This window comes from Homalodisca vitripennis, chromosome 2 (genome assembly GCF_021130785.1).
Source record: "Homalodisca vitripennis isolate AUS2020 chromosome 2, UT_GWSS_2.1, whole genome shotgun sequence".
In the NCBI taxonomy this organism is placed as follows: domain Eukaryota; kingdom Metazoa; phylum Arthropoda; class Insecta; order Hemiptera; family Cicadellidae; genus Homalodisca; species Homalodisca vitripennis.
The window spans coordinates 107,707,873-107,725,321 of NC_060208.1; the positions used below are offsets into that span (position 1 = coordinate 107,707,873).

At 33.7% G+C, this 17,449-nt stretch overlaps 1 protein-coding gene across 7 annotated transcripts; it reads left to right on the plus strand.

Moving 5' to 3' along the window:
* The first annotated feature begins 4,162 nt into the window (after window positions 1-4,162).
* Window positions 4,163-16,110, plus strand: LOC124354535 (zinc finger HIT domain-containing protein 2-like). Of its 7 annotated transcripts, none has more exons than XM_046805069.1 (7): window positions 4,163-4,463; window positions 7,629-7,812; window positions 9,386-9,566; window positions 10,536-10,650; window positions 12,572-12,781; window positions 14,081-14,234; window positions 15,801-16,102. In XM_046805069.1, the coding sequence occupies exons 2-7, from the start codon at window positions 7,722-7,724 to the stop codon at window positions 15,956-15,958; spliced, it is 909 nt and encodes a 302-aa protein (XP_046661025.1). In that variant the 5' UTR covers window positions 4,163-4,463; window positions 7,629-7,721; the 3' UTR covers window positions 15,959-16,102. The 7 variants fall into 7 exon arrangements, with proteins under 7 accessions (XP_046661025.1, XP_046661019.1, XP_046661023.1 ...); XM_046805063.1 differs by having other exon boundaries at window positions 4,164-4,463; window positions 7,592-7,812; window positions 15,801-16,101; XM_046805067.1 differs by lacking the exon at window positions 4,163-4,463 and adding an exon at window positions 4,486-4,504 and having other exon boundaries at window positions 7,592-7,812; window positions 15,801-16,101.
* Window positions 16,111-17,449: the final 1,339 nt, after the last annotated feature.

A 17,449-nucleotide genomic window follows, 5' to 3' on the forward strand; every position in this document is an offset into this window, starting at 1 on the left:
TTTGGATTATACCGACTACACCAGTATGAGGAACACAAACAAATAAATTTATAGAAAAAAAAACATTATAGAACGAAAAAGCAACTCTTCAATTACAAACTTACAATAATTATTAATTGTTAATGGGTTTCCTGGGACGCCCAGAAAGCAGCAATATCAAGGATGAGTGAGTGTGGTGGATTTCCGCCTTCAGCCGCAACTGCCGACCGCCACGAATATTTTAGATTTAGGCAACTAGTTACGATCTTGTAAAAAACGAATGGCCCCCTCTTCCTCCTGGTTAAATCCTAAATTCTCATAGTGTCATCCATCACTAATCTATTACACACACAGTAAAACACGAAAGTACAAGAATGCGGCGCACCAGCTGAATGGGCGGCGAGATTCTGTAATCACGTTATCTACTAGACCGCTCGACTTTGACCTCTGTCTGAGGATGGGGAGGGGTTTGCGATAAGACAATTCCTGTTTTATATTTACGAAATATACTGTGCTATGTCAAACTAAGCCACTATTATAGGCCCTACACTACTGGGACTAAAAGAAAAGCCCTAGTGACTAGTGACTCTAGTGACTCGGAGTAAAAAAAAAAAAAAAAAAAAAACAAAAAAAAAACAGTTTGTACATTGATTTAGTTTTTCCCTTCTAACTTTTTTAATCTTGTAAATAGAAAAAAATGCATAAGTAGTAATTTGTTTATAATAAAATTGTGTATATTCTTTGAATTTGACATTATATTGTAGCTCCAGTAGTTTCAAAGTGACGGGCAGTAGAACTTAAAAATTATTTTTTCTAAAAAATTTTTTTTACACATCTACAATGATATTAATCTGAAAATAATGGTAAGGCACCAAATATTATATTTATTCTTATTCTATAGTTCATAAGGAAAACAAAAATATATAATGTTGCTAGGTTATCACTTAGATAATATTTTCTAAAAATAAGTTTAACGATCACAGCAATTTACCCAAAAACGGCCTGCCACTGAGACCACAAATGACCGCCACTTATAGGGTTAAAAATTGATTGTTTGTGCACGTCCCCCACAAAACCAATCCATAGGAAAAGTGTGGGTAAATCAGGCCATAACACGCCATCATCAATACTTGATTAGAGCAGTATATACATAACATAAATGTCTGAAGAGAGTTTTGCGCAATCTGAATCGGTATGTGTATTCCATGTCAACCCTCGATCTAGGTATATTCCAAGGAACTTCGAGGCATAAACTTCTTCCAGCACGGAATCTGCTAGCATAATGTTTGGACCGCTTTCCGATTCTACAAAGCGCAATGAAAAATTAAAACATTTGGTTTTGACGAATTTGTTTTCAGATTGAGGCTTTGAAATTACTGGTCACAGTTATTGAGGTCAACAAAAGCCCGTTGTTCCACAACTTACTGTCTTTGATTTTCCACATCACTGCACGAGTTTTCCATGCAGAAGTGATAATTCTATATCATTGACATAGACTGAGAAAATATTTGGACTGAGAATGGAGCCTTTAGGGATCCCATACCTCATTTTGATTGGATTTGAAACTTGGTTTACAATCTGAACAATTTGTGATCAATGGTTTAGAAATGAACTAAGCCACGATAGGGGCAAACCTCTATAGCCATGAGATTCCAATTTGTCAAGAAGTTTGAAGTGGTCTACGCAACTGAATGCTTTAGTTAGGTCGAGAAAAACACCAATTGTGGAATTTCAACCTTTTATCCCCTCCAAAACCGTGTCGACGAGATTTAAGACTGCTTCTATTGTCGACTTGCCCTATATAAAACCAAATTGGTCCTTTGAAATCTGATTGTGTTTATTCAAAAACTGAAGCGTATACTTACTAACAAAAGTTTCTTAAAAGATTTGCTCAAAACAGGCAAAATTGAGACATGTCAGTAATTGTTAATTGTCATTGAATCATCTTTTTTTTAAATCAGATTGACTTTTGCGATTTTCAGGAGGGAGGGTAAAATCCTGTTTTAAAGGATAAATTTACTAATTCCGTTAAAGGGCTCATAATATGCTTGGAGCATTTCTTTATGAGATAAATAGACATCAAATTTAAATAATTCGATTAAAATTCTTAAAGCAAGGTGGAGCAACCGAGTTTTCTTTACATAACGAAGCTGTGGTGGGAAGGGTTGAGCTCACATTCACCTTGCTCTTAGTGCAGAGTCTGGAATCTAACCTTGACACAGACTTGGATTGAAGCTAATCCCCATTATAACTACTACGATTTCTTTCAGTGTATAGCTCAATGTTTGGATGATGTCTTGAAGAACAATTAATTGGTATGCACTCAAATTATAAGTACGTTCCGCACTATACAAAGTTCGGAGTCTAATACAGACTAAGAGTTTTCCAGGTTGGTTAAGAGTTTAGAAACTTTAAGCGAGAAATAGTTTGAAAAATTGAACATGGATTTTTTAACAAATTAAAAAATATATACTTAATTACTATTTTTGATGAATTCTCGCGTTTTAATTTTGTTTATCTATGGTGACATTATAAGACACCAAGTACAGTAATGGAAAAGCTATGTGACTTGTTTTGCTTATTTTGACCACCGTCTTCTATTCATAACGACAGGGGTTTATCTTTTAGTCAAGAGATCTTAAGAAGATTTCTAACTCAATAGGCTTAACGAGAAACAGGGCTACACTTTATAATCCACAAATTAACGGCCAGATCTAACCTACAACGGTATAATCTGCAGGACTACTACATTATTGCTAGAAAGTTATACTTTAAGAATAGATGTCTTTAAGTATGTATTAAATGATTCCTTACACTCTATTAGATTCTTCCGATACACTGCTACAAATATGATACAGCATGAACGTATTTTCATTCATAAGAGTAAATCTTCAAATGGCCAAGCCTTATCAACATGACTACTTGAATCTGAAATTTTTCTTGTTAGGGAATGTACGACAAAGCAAGAACGATCCGCTGATCGACGAAATTGACTCAATAAATTGTAAATCCTAATTTCTCAACTGTACGTTTCAGTAATACAGATGAGAAGAATGAATGTGGTTTATAATTAATAGAAAATGCCATATACTACATCATATTATGTAAATATTGTTCTTATTGTCAAACTTTTTTTTATTTATGCTCTGTTTTAACCAGTAAGATTTGTTGTGATACGATTAAACACTGTATTATGTGTAATAAACTTAAATGGTTAATTTTAATTACAACAAAACTCCATTTCGTGATAATAAAACTATTTTTACTTGACTCAATAATGCAGCACCTTATGTTTTCAAATAGAGTTTTTCTAAATGCAGAGCTAAGGTACGGTAACGGCATTACACAGTATCTAACAGGATTACACAAATGTTTTCGGCCATCAATGCTGTCGTAGAGCTTCTACCGTCAAGTTTTATTTTTATTTAAACTCCCAGATAAACGTAATATTTATTAAAAAGATATAATTCAAAATATGGATATGATTTTTACCTAAATACAAGAAGAAGTACTTGATATAACAAAACATTGTTGTTGATTAAGCTGAAAATTATAATATAAAAGTATGATATGAAAGTATATTATACAAATATTTACAATGACACAACCATTCTTCCAATATTTGGATGGTTATTCTTTTCTTTTTTGAACGATGATCTCGCATTTAAACTATTGAAAACAAGGAAAATAAATTTGGATAAGCCTCGCGCGCACTACGACGGAACGGAAGGAACGGACGGAAACGACAGAACAGACGACTGGAAATTTTAAGATAGGGTGCGCGCATTAGGACGGAACCGCCGCGCCACGCCAGACTCGTCTTGGGTGTTTTAATCAAGTTCTCAGTCTGTGTTAAAACATTGTCAAAGATGCTTCAATGCTTAGATGAAGAATTAATCATTTTTGCTGCATTCGTAATAGAAGAAGAAGAGGCAGAGAGAAGACGAAGAAAAGCCAGGTTTTGGGTACATAACAGAAACACTAAAAGGTTAGCTCTCTTCAATTCTCTCTTCTATTTACGTTAAAATATTCAGGATGGCGCATGTTGTACAGCTCGGTGTAGTATTGAACAAGAGAAATTAACTTGGAGACATCCATTTTGGCTCAGAAGATATAGCTGAAATAGAGAAAATTTCCTTCCGTTCCGTCTGAGGTGTGTGCGCTTACAACACCGGACGGGACGGACCCGACGTCGCCGACGGAGCCGACGCGCAGAATTTGTTCAAAAGTTCTTTTCCTCAGATAATCTGACTGACGTCCGACGCGTCCGACGCGTCTCTTCCGTCCCGTCCGTCCAAGTGCGCGCATCTCCATAACAATCAATACTATTCATATTTGAAAAATTCTGTCGTGTCCTTCCGTTCCGTCCGTTCCGTCGTAGTGCGCGCGAGGCATAGCTTTTTAGAGTCTTGCTTTCTAATATTGTTTTGGTCATCGGTGCAGTAATTCGTCGTCGTCTGATTGTTTACACTTACGTTTAAACAGTAATAACCTAACCTAGCTGATAATTTCTTGTTATTAAAATGTATGACATTTTGTTAGGTGTTAACAGAACTTATTTTTCTCCACTTAGCTAGAAATATACATTGATTTTTATTGTTCTAGTTCATATTAATTAGTATCAAAGTATTCGTTGTCACTAATCCAGACAAACTATATACTACACTAGGGTTATTTTCGCTATGAATGTTAACCTTTGCAAATTGTAAGTTTTTGATTGAGAGTATTGTTCTGAAAGTGCCATAAAATAATATGAATTGTATTTTAACTCTGTTATTCTTGCATATTTATTGTTTGTAATGAAATGTAATGTGTCTTTATTTGTAAAGGTGGAGTTTGGAATCTTCCACATAACCTATCAACCTTTTATCTATTGCCATTTGGTTGTTTGGACAAACATTATTCTTGGTAATGGTATTAAAAGATACTGTCACCTTTATATTGTACCAAAATGTTTTTTGTGTAGGAATAAATATTCATTAGAAATGTTTGTTTGAAATGTTAATGTAAATAGTTAAAGGGCATCCAATTCTTTGCACTAAAAATTGTTCAGATCTCCCCCTATAAAGTGTACTAATGTAGAAAGGGAACATTTAGTGTCAGGAAACATGAAAAAATAAGTTATTATGGCAGTTGGCTTGGATAGACGTGTTGGCTGTGGAGTAGATATGTTGGATCACGCTTAGGTTGGTTGGCTCATGGGTAGGTTGCTCAATCCTCAGACAGGGCAGTTGGTCCTCAGGTGTGTCTGAAAGTCAAGTAGGTAAGGAAAGTTTTCATTAGTTTACCTCCAACAATAACAACTTATTCTATAAACAATACTCTCAGGTAGACTTTGCTGGTTACAGTATAATAAGCAGCCACCAACACAATCGGATGATGATTATCGAATTATATGGAATCATTGATATTACTGACCATCCAAAAGAAGGAAAGCAAAATGTCGGACCAAATAACGTAGTAGACATTTCAATAAACAGTATTTTTTTGCTGGTTTTCAATCTTAGAAATTAATGTATAAATTTTAATATAATTTACAAATTTAAATACAATATATAATTACAAAAAAAAAACAATAACATTTACTTACCTTATTTATTTTCAAGGATAAACGTGACTCCTTGTGAAATAAAGACACGCACGTCACTGATCTTGCCGCCATTAGTCAATAACAAAACATAATTTTTAATTTATTTCCAAACCCGTTTTTACATTGAATAAATGTTGAACGATGTTGAATCGAAAATAGTTTTAGGCTTTAAAAATGTTATGGAGAAGCTATATTTTTATATGTAAAAGAAATGAATTGGTTTTTTTTAAATTATATAAAATAACTAAATTGTTTTTAAAGTACTCTTGAGTCAAGTAGTACTAACTATTACTTCACATGGTAGACATGTTTGATAGCATTTAAAAAATGTTCGAATAGATCACCACCAATAATTGTAATTTCTTGTCGATAAATATATTCTGCAAGATGATCGGCAATGCACTCACTTCTGAGAACAGTTTTTAAAGATTTATTTGTTTATAAAAACATTTCAAACCAATATTTGCATATTCATCGCCACTGTTCTTGTCATTGTCACTAACCCTCTCCTACATAAACAAAATAACAATAGCTGGTAATGACATCACTAGTCTAAATAAAGAAAGCTGGCAATGATTAATTAGTTTTCAAGGCATGAAAATTATAAATAATGAAGATAGAGAACATTAAAACCAGAACTACTTTGGTTATACAGAGTAATATTTCTTGTTCTAAATCTGTGTTAGGCGGCACATGGTCTTGTTGTGACCGAGATTCAACCTCGTATTGGTTACTGTTGACGTAAGCCATTGTGCCACTTTCACGTAAAATAACAGTAATGCTGAAATCAGAGGAATATGACCAAAATAATACGTTTTTGATAGTTGAGACTTTACACAAGTGCCTCCACCTATCAACACGGACTATGGCAACACATTGGTACTGCCCAGCACTGATGTCAAGAAATGAAAAACATTCCTCGAGGTAGTACTTATGACGAATAAGATCAAATTCTAGAGGGTCTGATCATGGATGTTTCCGGACATTACAGCTTGTTTGGAAACGCAACTTGTCAAAGAAAACAAATATTGTAAAATCACCTGACCATAACTTCTCACTAATATTACAAGAAAAGTAAAAATTTAATGCCCCAAAATTAATTATTTGTCATTTTCATCCCCTAAAACCTTACAGTGTTTAGTTAAGGAGAACGATTGCAATAGGTTAACAACGTGAATCCACAAGTCAGTGAAGGCTACTGCATGGGACAGTTGTTGGAGCTCTACTAAGCTGTTCTAACAACAGAGCACTTACAGGTAGATAAGCTATCAGACTGAGATAGTACTGAAAATCATAGATAACAAGAAGCACACTATACAAATTCACACAAACCACAAAATAACATCCAGTTCAGTTATTAAAAAACAGATATTTATGGTTTCCACCCCCTAAAACCATATATAGTTTTGTTCAGGAGGATGAGCAGAATACGTTAATAACTTTTAAATTTTATTGGTAACTCTGGCTGTTTACTGATACCAATTTTTGTGTTGGCATCCCTGTTTCTCCTATCTTGTTAATCCTTACCCAGAACTCGATTCCTGTTTGTTGGTTTAAATAAAATTGGGTTATTGAGTCAATTAACAGTTTTTCTGTACATTTAAATACTTTTGTTACTGAAGTGTATGGTAATAGTGACAGTTTACATAGTCAGTAATATTTTAAACATGGTTGTAGATAATTTTAGTGAGTGTCCCTAAACTATATATTTACCATGGTCTAGTGCTGGGAAGTCAATTTACAGAACTACTCAATCAGGTATAAAGACACATTATACTTGTAAACCTATTGGCAATGTTAAGGTTACACATAATCTAGCCTGCCAGTCTTCCTTTAGTTGTAAATTAGTGGTTATAAGGTGCCTAATATGCATGATAAATTATTAGTGTAAATTAACTCGCTCATTGCTAGCTAGAGGCATTTGTGGCCAGACCTTGTAGAATATTAATCTGTTGCCAAATGATTTTGATAATAAATCATTTATTTGACTAAATACCACAATGCTGTGATTAAAATGTATAGATGCGGTGAGAGGCAGTCCAAGTATGTATGCCCACAGTGTAACACAGACTACTGCTCTGTCCAATGTTACCAGTCAGAGGTCCATGCCCAGTGTTCTGAGACCTTCTATAGGAAGTGTGTTGTGGAGCAGATGAAATGTGAGGATTCGGACCCAGAGACACATAGGAGGATGGAAGAGATTCTACAGCGAAACCTTCTTTACTCGGAAGATGACTATGTGGGTAAGTTTATCTTAACTTTCTTGGAGAGATACCCCATAGAAAATCTTAAAACTCTCTCTTGAAAGTGCCAATAAATTGGTCTTGCTGTTATTTGCTCAGCTCGTAATAGCAATGTCACTGCATCTGTCTATACGTTGAATGGACAATTATTTCCCATCTTCTTCACTCCCAACATTCTTGTATATTTAGTCATATACTTTCCTGTTGACCAGAATAAACTGGCACCATTATGGCTTTAACCCTTTGGGTCCCAAGAATTTTCCTAATTCACTTATAAAACCCCTTAACATATTGGTTAGCTGTGACTCAAGAGTCGCATGTTTAAAGAAAAATTCATAGCTTCCTAAAAATATAGTAGAGTAAATTATTACATTTAAAAGCCTAAAAAATTTGCTTTCATATAATATATTTTTTAACAATCACTATTTGGTTTGTTTTATTTAAAAACTTTCTTATTAAAGAAATATTATTTGTAAAGTTAAACAAAAATAATTTTTAGTCAATTAATTAATTAGTCAAGTGCGAGTGCAGACACTGTAACAGCTGAGCGGCATACTTGCTGATAAAGTCTGACTTACTGCCAGGGTCAAGGAGAGCATGGAAAACCTGAATATTTCCATTAGAGGTGGTGATCTTAATGAGTGCGGTGCCCAGGATCACAATGGTATGGTGGCCACTTTTAGAGCGATAGAGAGTGCTGTGCAGTGGTAGGCCTAGATGCCTGAGAGTGGACCTTTGACCATGAGGGTAATTAGGTGTAAAATGGAATAAACTGTGATGTCATCTCTGACATGTGGAACAAGAGTTACATTATATTAAAATATGTGTAACCAGACATGAAACACAACGGTTATGGTCCTTCATTATATTGTGATGTTTTCTGAATACAGAACAGCTGGACACACAGTACCCCAGATGTTTACAAACAAAGCAGGAGGGGACAGCATGGACTTCCGTCTTACAAGAGCTTCACAGGGCGGAAGTGGCGAGCATTGTTACATTTTGGGGGGAGGTGGAATTAACCTTGAGGGGTGAGAGCGGTTTAGGCTGAGAATAGGAATCTTTGTTTTCATGTGGCGTTGAGTGGAGATTGGCATCCTAAACGCAAGAGCATTCAGTGTTCAAGAAATGTATAATTTTCTGAACAGAGGGGAGAGAGTGAACTTCATTACCTTCAGTATGCGTGGGCCAAGAGTGTTCAAGTTTTTTGATCAACCTGTTTCACAACAGATGTGCAGAGAGGAGAAGGTTATTTACAGTAATATCGCACTGCAGGGCTTTAAGAGCTTTGGTATGTTCATAAAAAGAGTTTTAAAAAAAGCACGCATTGATACAACATTTTGAGTGGGACAGTCAGAATAAAGAGGTTTTGATAAAAAAATTTGTTTATTTACCCTACAAGTAGAATTCTTGTGTAATTATCACTATAAACTATTATATCATGAAATATGCAACGATGTTTAAACTGCCTAAATCAATGAGTTGTGGAGAATCCATTAAACAGTTTCTTCACGTTGACAGAAATAGAAAAATTAAATTACAGTTGGAACTAACTCTGTCTGGAATTTCGTAGATTCAGATGACTCAGACAGCTGTGAAGATCTGGCAGAGCGTTTGGCAGAGGTAGACTTGGACGACACAGAGACTGTTTGGGGCATTCTCACGCAGGATGAGAGGAGACAATTCCAACAGTTTGTGCGTACTGGAGACTTGAATGATGTAATGCCGGTTTGGAACCCTTGGTGGAGATACAGGTAGAGGTGACCCATCTTAGTCTTTATTAATCATAATGAAATTTAGTTTCTTCCACAAATAACAAATTTTAATTTATTTTAAACTGCATTAGTTTAATTAAAGTCAACAGTGATCTCACAGCCTAATAATTCTTTGATACTGTAAAATGGAGCGTTTAGCAAACAGCTGTACATATAGCCCTGAACATACATACAGACACAGTTCTAGCAGACAGTGGAAATTTATTATACTAAAAGTGTGTACCATACATTTTGTATGAATTTGCTGTGTTTGTTATAATTTATGCATTGGGGTATCAATTTTGCTTTTCACACGTTCATATGGCTGTGTATATTTTCTCTGATAGCACATTTATTTAAAGTGTTTTTTATGTATATCAATGTATTGAAAATATATAAATTCACCACATTTAAAACCTTAAGTTTATTTAATGAGTAACCAAACTCTAGAGTGCCAGTCCAATACATTATGCAAATTACTTCTTTTTAAATCATGTATAGTATCAGTAAATAGCATTAAATAATAGAGGCACTGTTAATGAAACTTCATCCATAAAATCCGAAGGATTGAGTCTTTTATACATCACTGCTACGTACATAAATATAAAGAATTTATTATTTTTTATTAGTTGAGTGAATAGTTGTGCAACTAATGTGGGCCTGCTATTTAGCAACCTCCATACGAGCTATTACAGTGCAGCTATACACTTGTTGATTGGTGTTGCTCCCAAAAAAATTATATTTGAAGTACCATAAAAACATATACATTTAAATTCTGGAAATGTATTTAAATCATTAGTTGTAAAACTGAATTCAAGCATGGGAATATTTAATCTTTAATGCATGATGGTTCATGAAAAATGTTGCATCAGGCGTTCCTTATGATTTACTCACATCATAAGTGTATCAATGCTGTGACTGCAGAACTACAAAGAAAGGTGAAAACGGTTTCTCTGATTTTGTTTGCAGGAAAATAAAGAAATTGGTGGAAGATCTAGAAGAAAGCATCCTGGAGACAAGCCCTGAAGCAAAGCACTATACTCCCACTATTAAGGAAAATATACACCACATATCTCAAATTTGTGTGAGTTATGAGAAGGCATTATCTGTTTGAATACTGTTATAAATGTGAGCCACACTAGTAAAGTGTTAATATAAATTTAGTTCATTATGGTAATGACAAATGCAAGAAAGGGCAAAGGTGAATTTGAGGTAGCGTAACAAATTCAAGGGTAAATGCATTACACTATAAATTATTATATAATGGATGCAAGGTTGGAATAATTGTTATAAAAGAAGGTTATCATAAAGGGTGTTCAGTAAAAGTGTTCCAATAGTTAGTTTGGGATTTTGTTCTATACATAAAAATGAGCAAAATAGTAATTCATAAGAAGGTATGTCCTAACATCTTTAGTTTTCCGTCTATTTGTCTTTGTGTCTTTTTTATTTTTACAAATATATCTTTTGAACCAGTTAAGATAAAGTTTTGAAACATAAGAATTGTATTAACCTTTGGTAGAATTGTTTGAAAATAAAATACTAACAAAATCCGTTTACACGTTTCAAAATGGCATGTGTTTAAAATTTAACATTAAAGTCAAATAACAAAAAAAGCCGGTATAGTTAGAAAAAATGCATAGGATACCAACTATTTAGTCATTTTTATACGAATTCCAACGATAAATTTTTTAAAGAAATCCGTCACGCATAAGCATAAGCGAGCATAACCACTTTATTGGTATGCTTACACAATCCGGTAGGTTTTGGTATTTAATAGGCATCATCTGTTTTAAATAGGTCATACAAATTTTACAAGATGTCAAATATTTTGAAATCTTTATGATAATTCCAACAGTAATTTTTCCAATGAAATCCATCAACGCATAAGCGAGCACGACCACCTTAAAGATACGTTTGCACAAGCCAGGAGCAATAAACAAATGATACCTCTCATGTTTGCTAATGTTTAGAACAGCACAGGATTACATTGTACTTACTAAACATTATTAAGCCAGGAGCAATAAACAACTGATACCTCTCATGTTTGCTAATGTTTAGAACAGCACAGGATTACATTGTACTTACTAAACATTATTAAGCCAGGAGCAATAAACAACTGATACCTCTCATGTTTGCTAATGTTTAGAACAGCACAGGATTACATTGTACTTACTAAACATTATTAAGCCAGGAGCAATAAACAACTGATACCTCTCATGTTTGCTAATGTTTAGAACAGCACAGGATTACATTGTACTTACTAAACATTATTAAGCCAGGAGCAATAAACAACTGAAACCTCTCATGTTTGCTAATGTTTAGAACAGCACAGGATTACATTGTACTTACTAAACATTATTAAGCCAGGAGCAATAAACAACTGATACCTCTCATGTTTGCTAATGTTTAGAACAGCACAGGATTACATTGTACTTACTAAACATTATTAAGCCAGGAGCAATAAACAACTGATACCTCTCATGTTTGCTAATGTTTAGAACAGCACAGGATTACATTGTACTTACTAAACATTATTAAGCCAGGAGCAATAAACAACTGATACCTCTCATGTTTGCTAATGTTTAGAACAGCACAGGATTACATTGTACTTACTAAACATTATTAAGCCAGGAGCAATAAACAACTGATACCTCTCATGTTTGCTAATGTTTAGAACAGCACAGGATTACATTGTAGTTACTAAACATTGTTCATAATTCACTGTTTTAGTTAATATAGTATAAGCTTAAATTTTGTTTTAATGTACAATAAGTGTAAAACGGCAAGGCTAGCATAAGCTATTCTAGTGCCCTAGGAAAATAACTTTGCCGTCCCGCACCACCAAGTTGAACGTCCCCGTTCTCTCTCCTCCACATATAAACGTTACAAGAGAAACAGAACTTCAACTTCGTCCATGGCAAGATCATTTTATATACCTTTAGCTCTCCCTGTGATTTTGGCATTCAAAGTTTTAATATAATAATTTGTTCTCCTTCTGCTGACAGAGAGTGGAACCTTCACCATTAGTCAAGTACAGTGTTGCCAACCTAATGGCAGCCTATGCTGTCACCACTAGAGTCTATAATGGAGACCACCAGAGTGTACCTTTGGACGCGGCAGGTATGCTCTGTGCCTTGTCTGGTAGCCTGCAAAATAGTCAGATATTTGACAATGAAGAAACAGCAGTCTCCTCTGTATACATGGTCGTCATCAATGTAAGTCTTCTTCACACTTCAAAATCTGATTTCATTAAACCAATTTTGAAATAATTAATAACTACAAAATGTACCTAGACAAATACTGTTGCATTTGCAGTACCTTCAAGGTATACCAGAAATTACCTAACCGTTAGTGTTTGTACTAATAAAGTGTATAAAACTTGAAACATTAGGGGTGTATTTATTTAAAAAGTTGTTAATGAAATATCGTTCAGTTCTTGTGCTTGAGTCACAAATCTAGGAACAAGTTAGGAGCACACCACAGTTGTTGTCAGGGTTCCCTGAGGTTGCAAGCAATTTTTGATGTCACATGTTAAAATGTCATATGATTGTATACAGTTTGTTTACAAATTTATTTATTCTGCTTTTTTTTATTGCCATCATGGTTATCCATAACACTAATATGAAAGTATTCACTGACGTTCTGCCAAATTCTATAGAGTGACAAGCACCACCACCAAACTTAGTCTTTCTTTTATAGAAATTAAGCTTTATGCAACCTTTAAATCTTATAGGTAGTTTGTTTTTAAGGTATCATGTGGACAGAAAGAAATGAAATTTTTCTAACCCCTCAAGTGGAATAGTCTAATTTTGTATACAAAATATATCTTATTGATTTGTTGTTTTATTTGCAATATAATTTGAAATATCCTGTTAAGGAAGCTATAGTTGTAGGTAAATTAATATATGTTTTACCCATGCATTACCTGCACATTAGTGTAATATTAAATTTATACAAGCACCTACCATAGTATATTACATATATATTTTAGCACTGAAAGGGTTAAAACTTGTACAATTCTTTAAAATGTGTAAATAAAATCTTCTTATGTAGAACAAATCTTTACAAAAACTATAATTAAACCTTTCCATGTCTTATAATATGTTAAAATGTTTTTTGTGTGTTTTCAGGAGTAATTTAAGCTTAGTCACCATCAATGTGTGTGACACAATTTTCAGAACCACCATGATCAATGCAGGGTTGAATGTAAAAAGATCTATTCTTTTATAATTTGATTCTGATTCATGGTAAAGATAATTATACAATATAAAACCTCAGTAATAAATTAATAATAGGCTTTTTTGAATGGATTCCTAAAGCAAACCTGTAAAAACAAGTAACATTGTACATTTAAAACTTTCTAATAGGCTTTTCTAGAGCCAAATAATGCTGATAAAACTTAAAGATAACTGGGTAAGTCAGCAGCACTGTGTTAGTTAATAGTTTGAACAAAATTTAAATTACTATCTACAACTAAATTGGAAATTGCACTTAACTGGATATCTGGATTTCAGGGAAACTTGTTTGACAGTATTGACAAGGATATGTTACGAGAAGATGTGAGCATGCTGATGGAAGGACCCTCGAAAACAGATCATAGTAAATACATATTAGCAGGACTGAGTGACATTTCCACAACACTAACCTCAGCCAAGGGAAAGTTAAAACGTAAGTATGTCATTCCTGGACTGCATTAGGCAACCATGCGTCATCATTGTATATATCGAAATACATCTGAGTTGAAGATTCTACTATTCTTGTATATTTTAGGAGTGCATAATTTGGCCCTTGGTAAGTGAACAACTGTATTCATTTGCTAATCAGAAGGTCAATATAGTGGTTTGAAGCCCATGTTAAGATTGTGCTTGCGTCAGTATAGCAAACTCTGACCTCTAGTCGCATGAGCAACATTGTCTCCTGTTGTTTTACCATTTCTGAGATAACACAGTCTGCCAAGCCGATTCCCCCTCCACTCCAAGTAATAGCATGTGCACGTTCTCTCACACTCTCACTATCCCTCCCCCTCTCCCGAACAAGAATATATTCTTCCTCTCCTTCTCCTGAAATATATTTTTGATCTCCTCGGTAGACAATTCCATGATTGGACATGCACCATCATTAACTCGATGTTCCTTGCATATAACTTAAGGTTATGCAAAATTTCATGTAAGTCAGCTCATTTTTGAGATAGCATTCGGACAGACGAAAATTGATGACGATAGACCCCACGGATAGGCCTCAACCTTTTTAATGATAACTGTCTTTGAGAAGTGATGTAGTGAAACATGTTTTCGACCATTTTACTGGATTTATAGACCTTTAAATTTTAAAAAACCAGGCAATTGTGTAATAAAGTTCAAATAAAAATGGCTGAAAAAAATAGTTTTGCAGTTTGTATGTGAGTTAAACCTTTGATTGTTTTAGTTGCGTAACTAATACAATCAACTATTATACATTCAAGAAGTGACAATGATTTATGACGGGAAGGAAACCATACTTTTTATAATCATAATTTTAGAAAACAACATATTTGTTAATAAAGTTATTCTTTATAAAATTAGTTATTTAAAAATAAAACTCACGTCCATTCCTCTGTATGTATCTTTTGCACACACCTTGGAAAATTCTTATCCTTACCTTCAACTGTTTTACTTTGAGCTAAATTATAAGATAATCCTACATTCTGTGTCAAATGCGTAGTCTTGTTGATTGATCAATTTATATATTTTTTTCTAATTTTTCTGCCTCTACATTTATAGATAGATAATTTATTCTAACCTGACTGTTTCCAATATTAAGGTAGTGCTTTTTCAAGTGACTACTTCTTTTGGCGGGCTATGGATGTATGTTTTGCACAGGGGAAAAAACTTTCATTTTGCATTATGCTTGTTCGCTCAGTAGCCGCTACTAATGAAACCGATGTAAAATTGATTAATGTACTACATAATTTAATACCAGTATTTAAAGCTCATCAGATTCTAAATTGAATTTCAACACGGTTAATAATAATCCCTTTTCCAGTTCACTACTTAGTTATGTTGAAAAGTAACCAAAGTTTTGTAATGATTGAATAAACCATTTTTGTGCAGTAGTAATTTGTCTCGTTACTAACTGAATCACCCTCATAAAATAACTTTAACACAACTTTACCACAGCTCTATTTTTGTTGTCTTACTGGTTGTTTTAATCTTTTTATCCTAGAGTACTCTTCAAGCATGTTTTTGTTTTTTACAGATACTTTGAAACGTAAAGCTGACAACCAAAGATTTCCAAAGATATTCCCGTTTCCAGACAACAGTGACTCCACCTTCCCACTACTCACAGTCCAAGACCTAAATAGATGTCTCAAGAAAGTTGATTTTTACCTCTCATGGGCAAAAACACATGTTTAATAAAATAATCAATCTGTCTGTAAAAAATTACCAAAAATTTATCACTTGGAATAAAAAATATAAAAACATGCGAGAAAAAATTGTTGCATTATATGACTTACTAACATTTGTTAGATGTACGTAGTTGATTTTGGCTAATCTTACACATATACAGGAAATGTATAAAAATAAATCTGGAAGGTTTAACTTAAACTGTCAGATTTTTCCATATATACACATATATTATAATATAATTGAAAACATTTCATCCATAAATTTGAAGTTTAAGTAGTCATTCTAAAAGTCCTACATGAGTGTATTAAAATAATCAAGCCAAGGTCAGGTGGACTCAATTACTTGTTAATTCACAACAATTATGTAGTAAAATTCCATATAATATATTGCTGCATTAATACTACAATGTCTCATACTATAGTCATGCAACACACTAAAAAAAACCAGTTTAAAAGTTGCACATCAATTTCTTTCAAATTCTGAAGCGTTTTTCAGTACAATAACACTTAAAAGTTATAAACTTATTTTTTTATGTTGCATTTGTAAACAGAAAATGGTTTATTTTTTGTCACAAAAAACAGCTATGTTTAATACCTTCACTAGTTCTGTATACTGCATACTTGTAGTAATTAAGTCAAGAAGCCATAGATAGAAAAAGACTACCACAAGAACTGCAATTATCATTGACAAACAAGCCAAGCAAGTGTAAATATCCAAATAAAACTATGTTTTAATATTTATTTTTTCTTGCTAATTTTTATGGTTAAGCTAGAAAATATGGTTTGCTAAAATTTCAAAAATATGTAATAGAATGGCAATTTGTCACATTGAAGACATAAATATCAAAACAAAATTTTGAAGGAAGGCGAAATCTGAAATATGATTCATTGTGACATTTTTTTATGAGCAACATTTATAGTCATAGATATGTTTACATATATTTTTTTTATAACCAAAGTTATTACATCATTTGGATTGCCTTTTTCAGATTGTTTTAAGTCAGGGTTTAGAAAATATTTTAAAATTATAGCTGCTATGCTCACTTTAAGTTTGGGGTGACAAAGTGATGGGCTATTGGTCTTACTTAACTGAAATTAAGAATAGTATTTACTTACTTGATTACTTGCGATATTCGTCTTTGACTAGTATCCCTGGATTGATTTTGTTGATAAAGTAGTATGCTCAAGATCTGCCCAAAGTTGGCTGCGTCATTCTGCTACGATCCACTTTGGTCGCCCTTCTGCTACGGTCCAGTCCCCAGTTGGCTGTACGATTTTGCTACGTTCCAGGCCCCCGTTTGTTGTCCCAATTTTCTCACAATCGGTATTCAAAGTGTGCTGCCCCTCATTGGTTATGTGACTTGCTTTGTGTTGGCTAACTCATATTATTCCAAGTTGATATTTAAATAACAATCAAACTTCAATGTCTGTGGTGTTGTTGAAAGTGTAGTTTGTAATAATGAAAATAGGCTACACGCTATATATCACCAGCACTGGG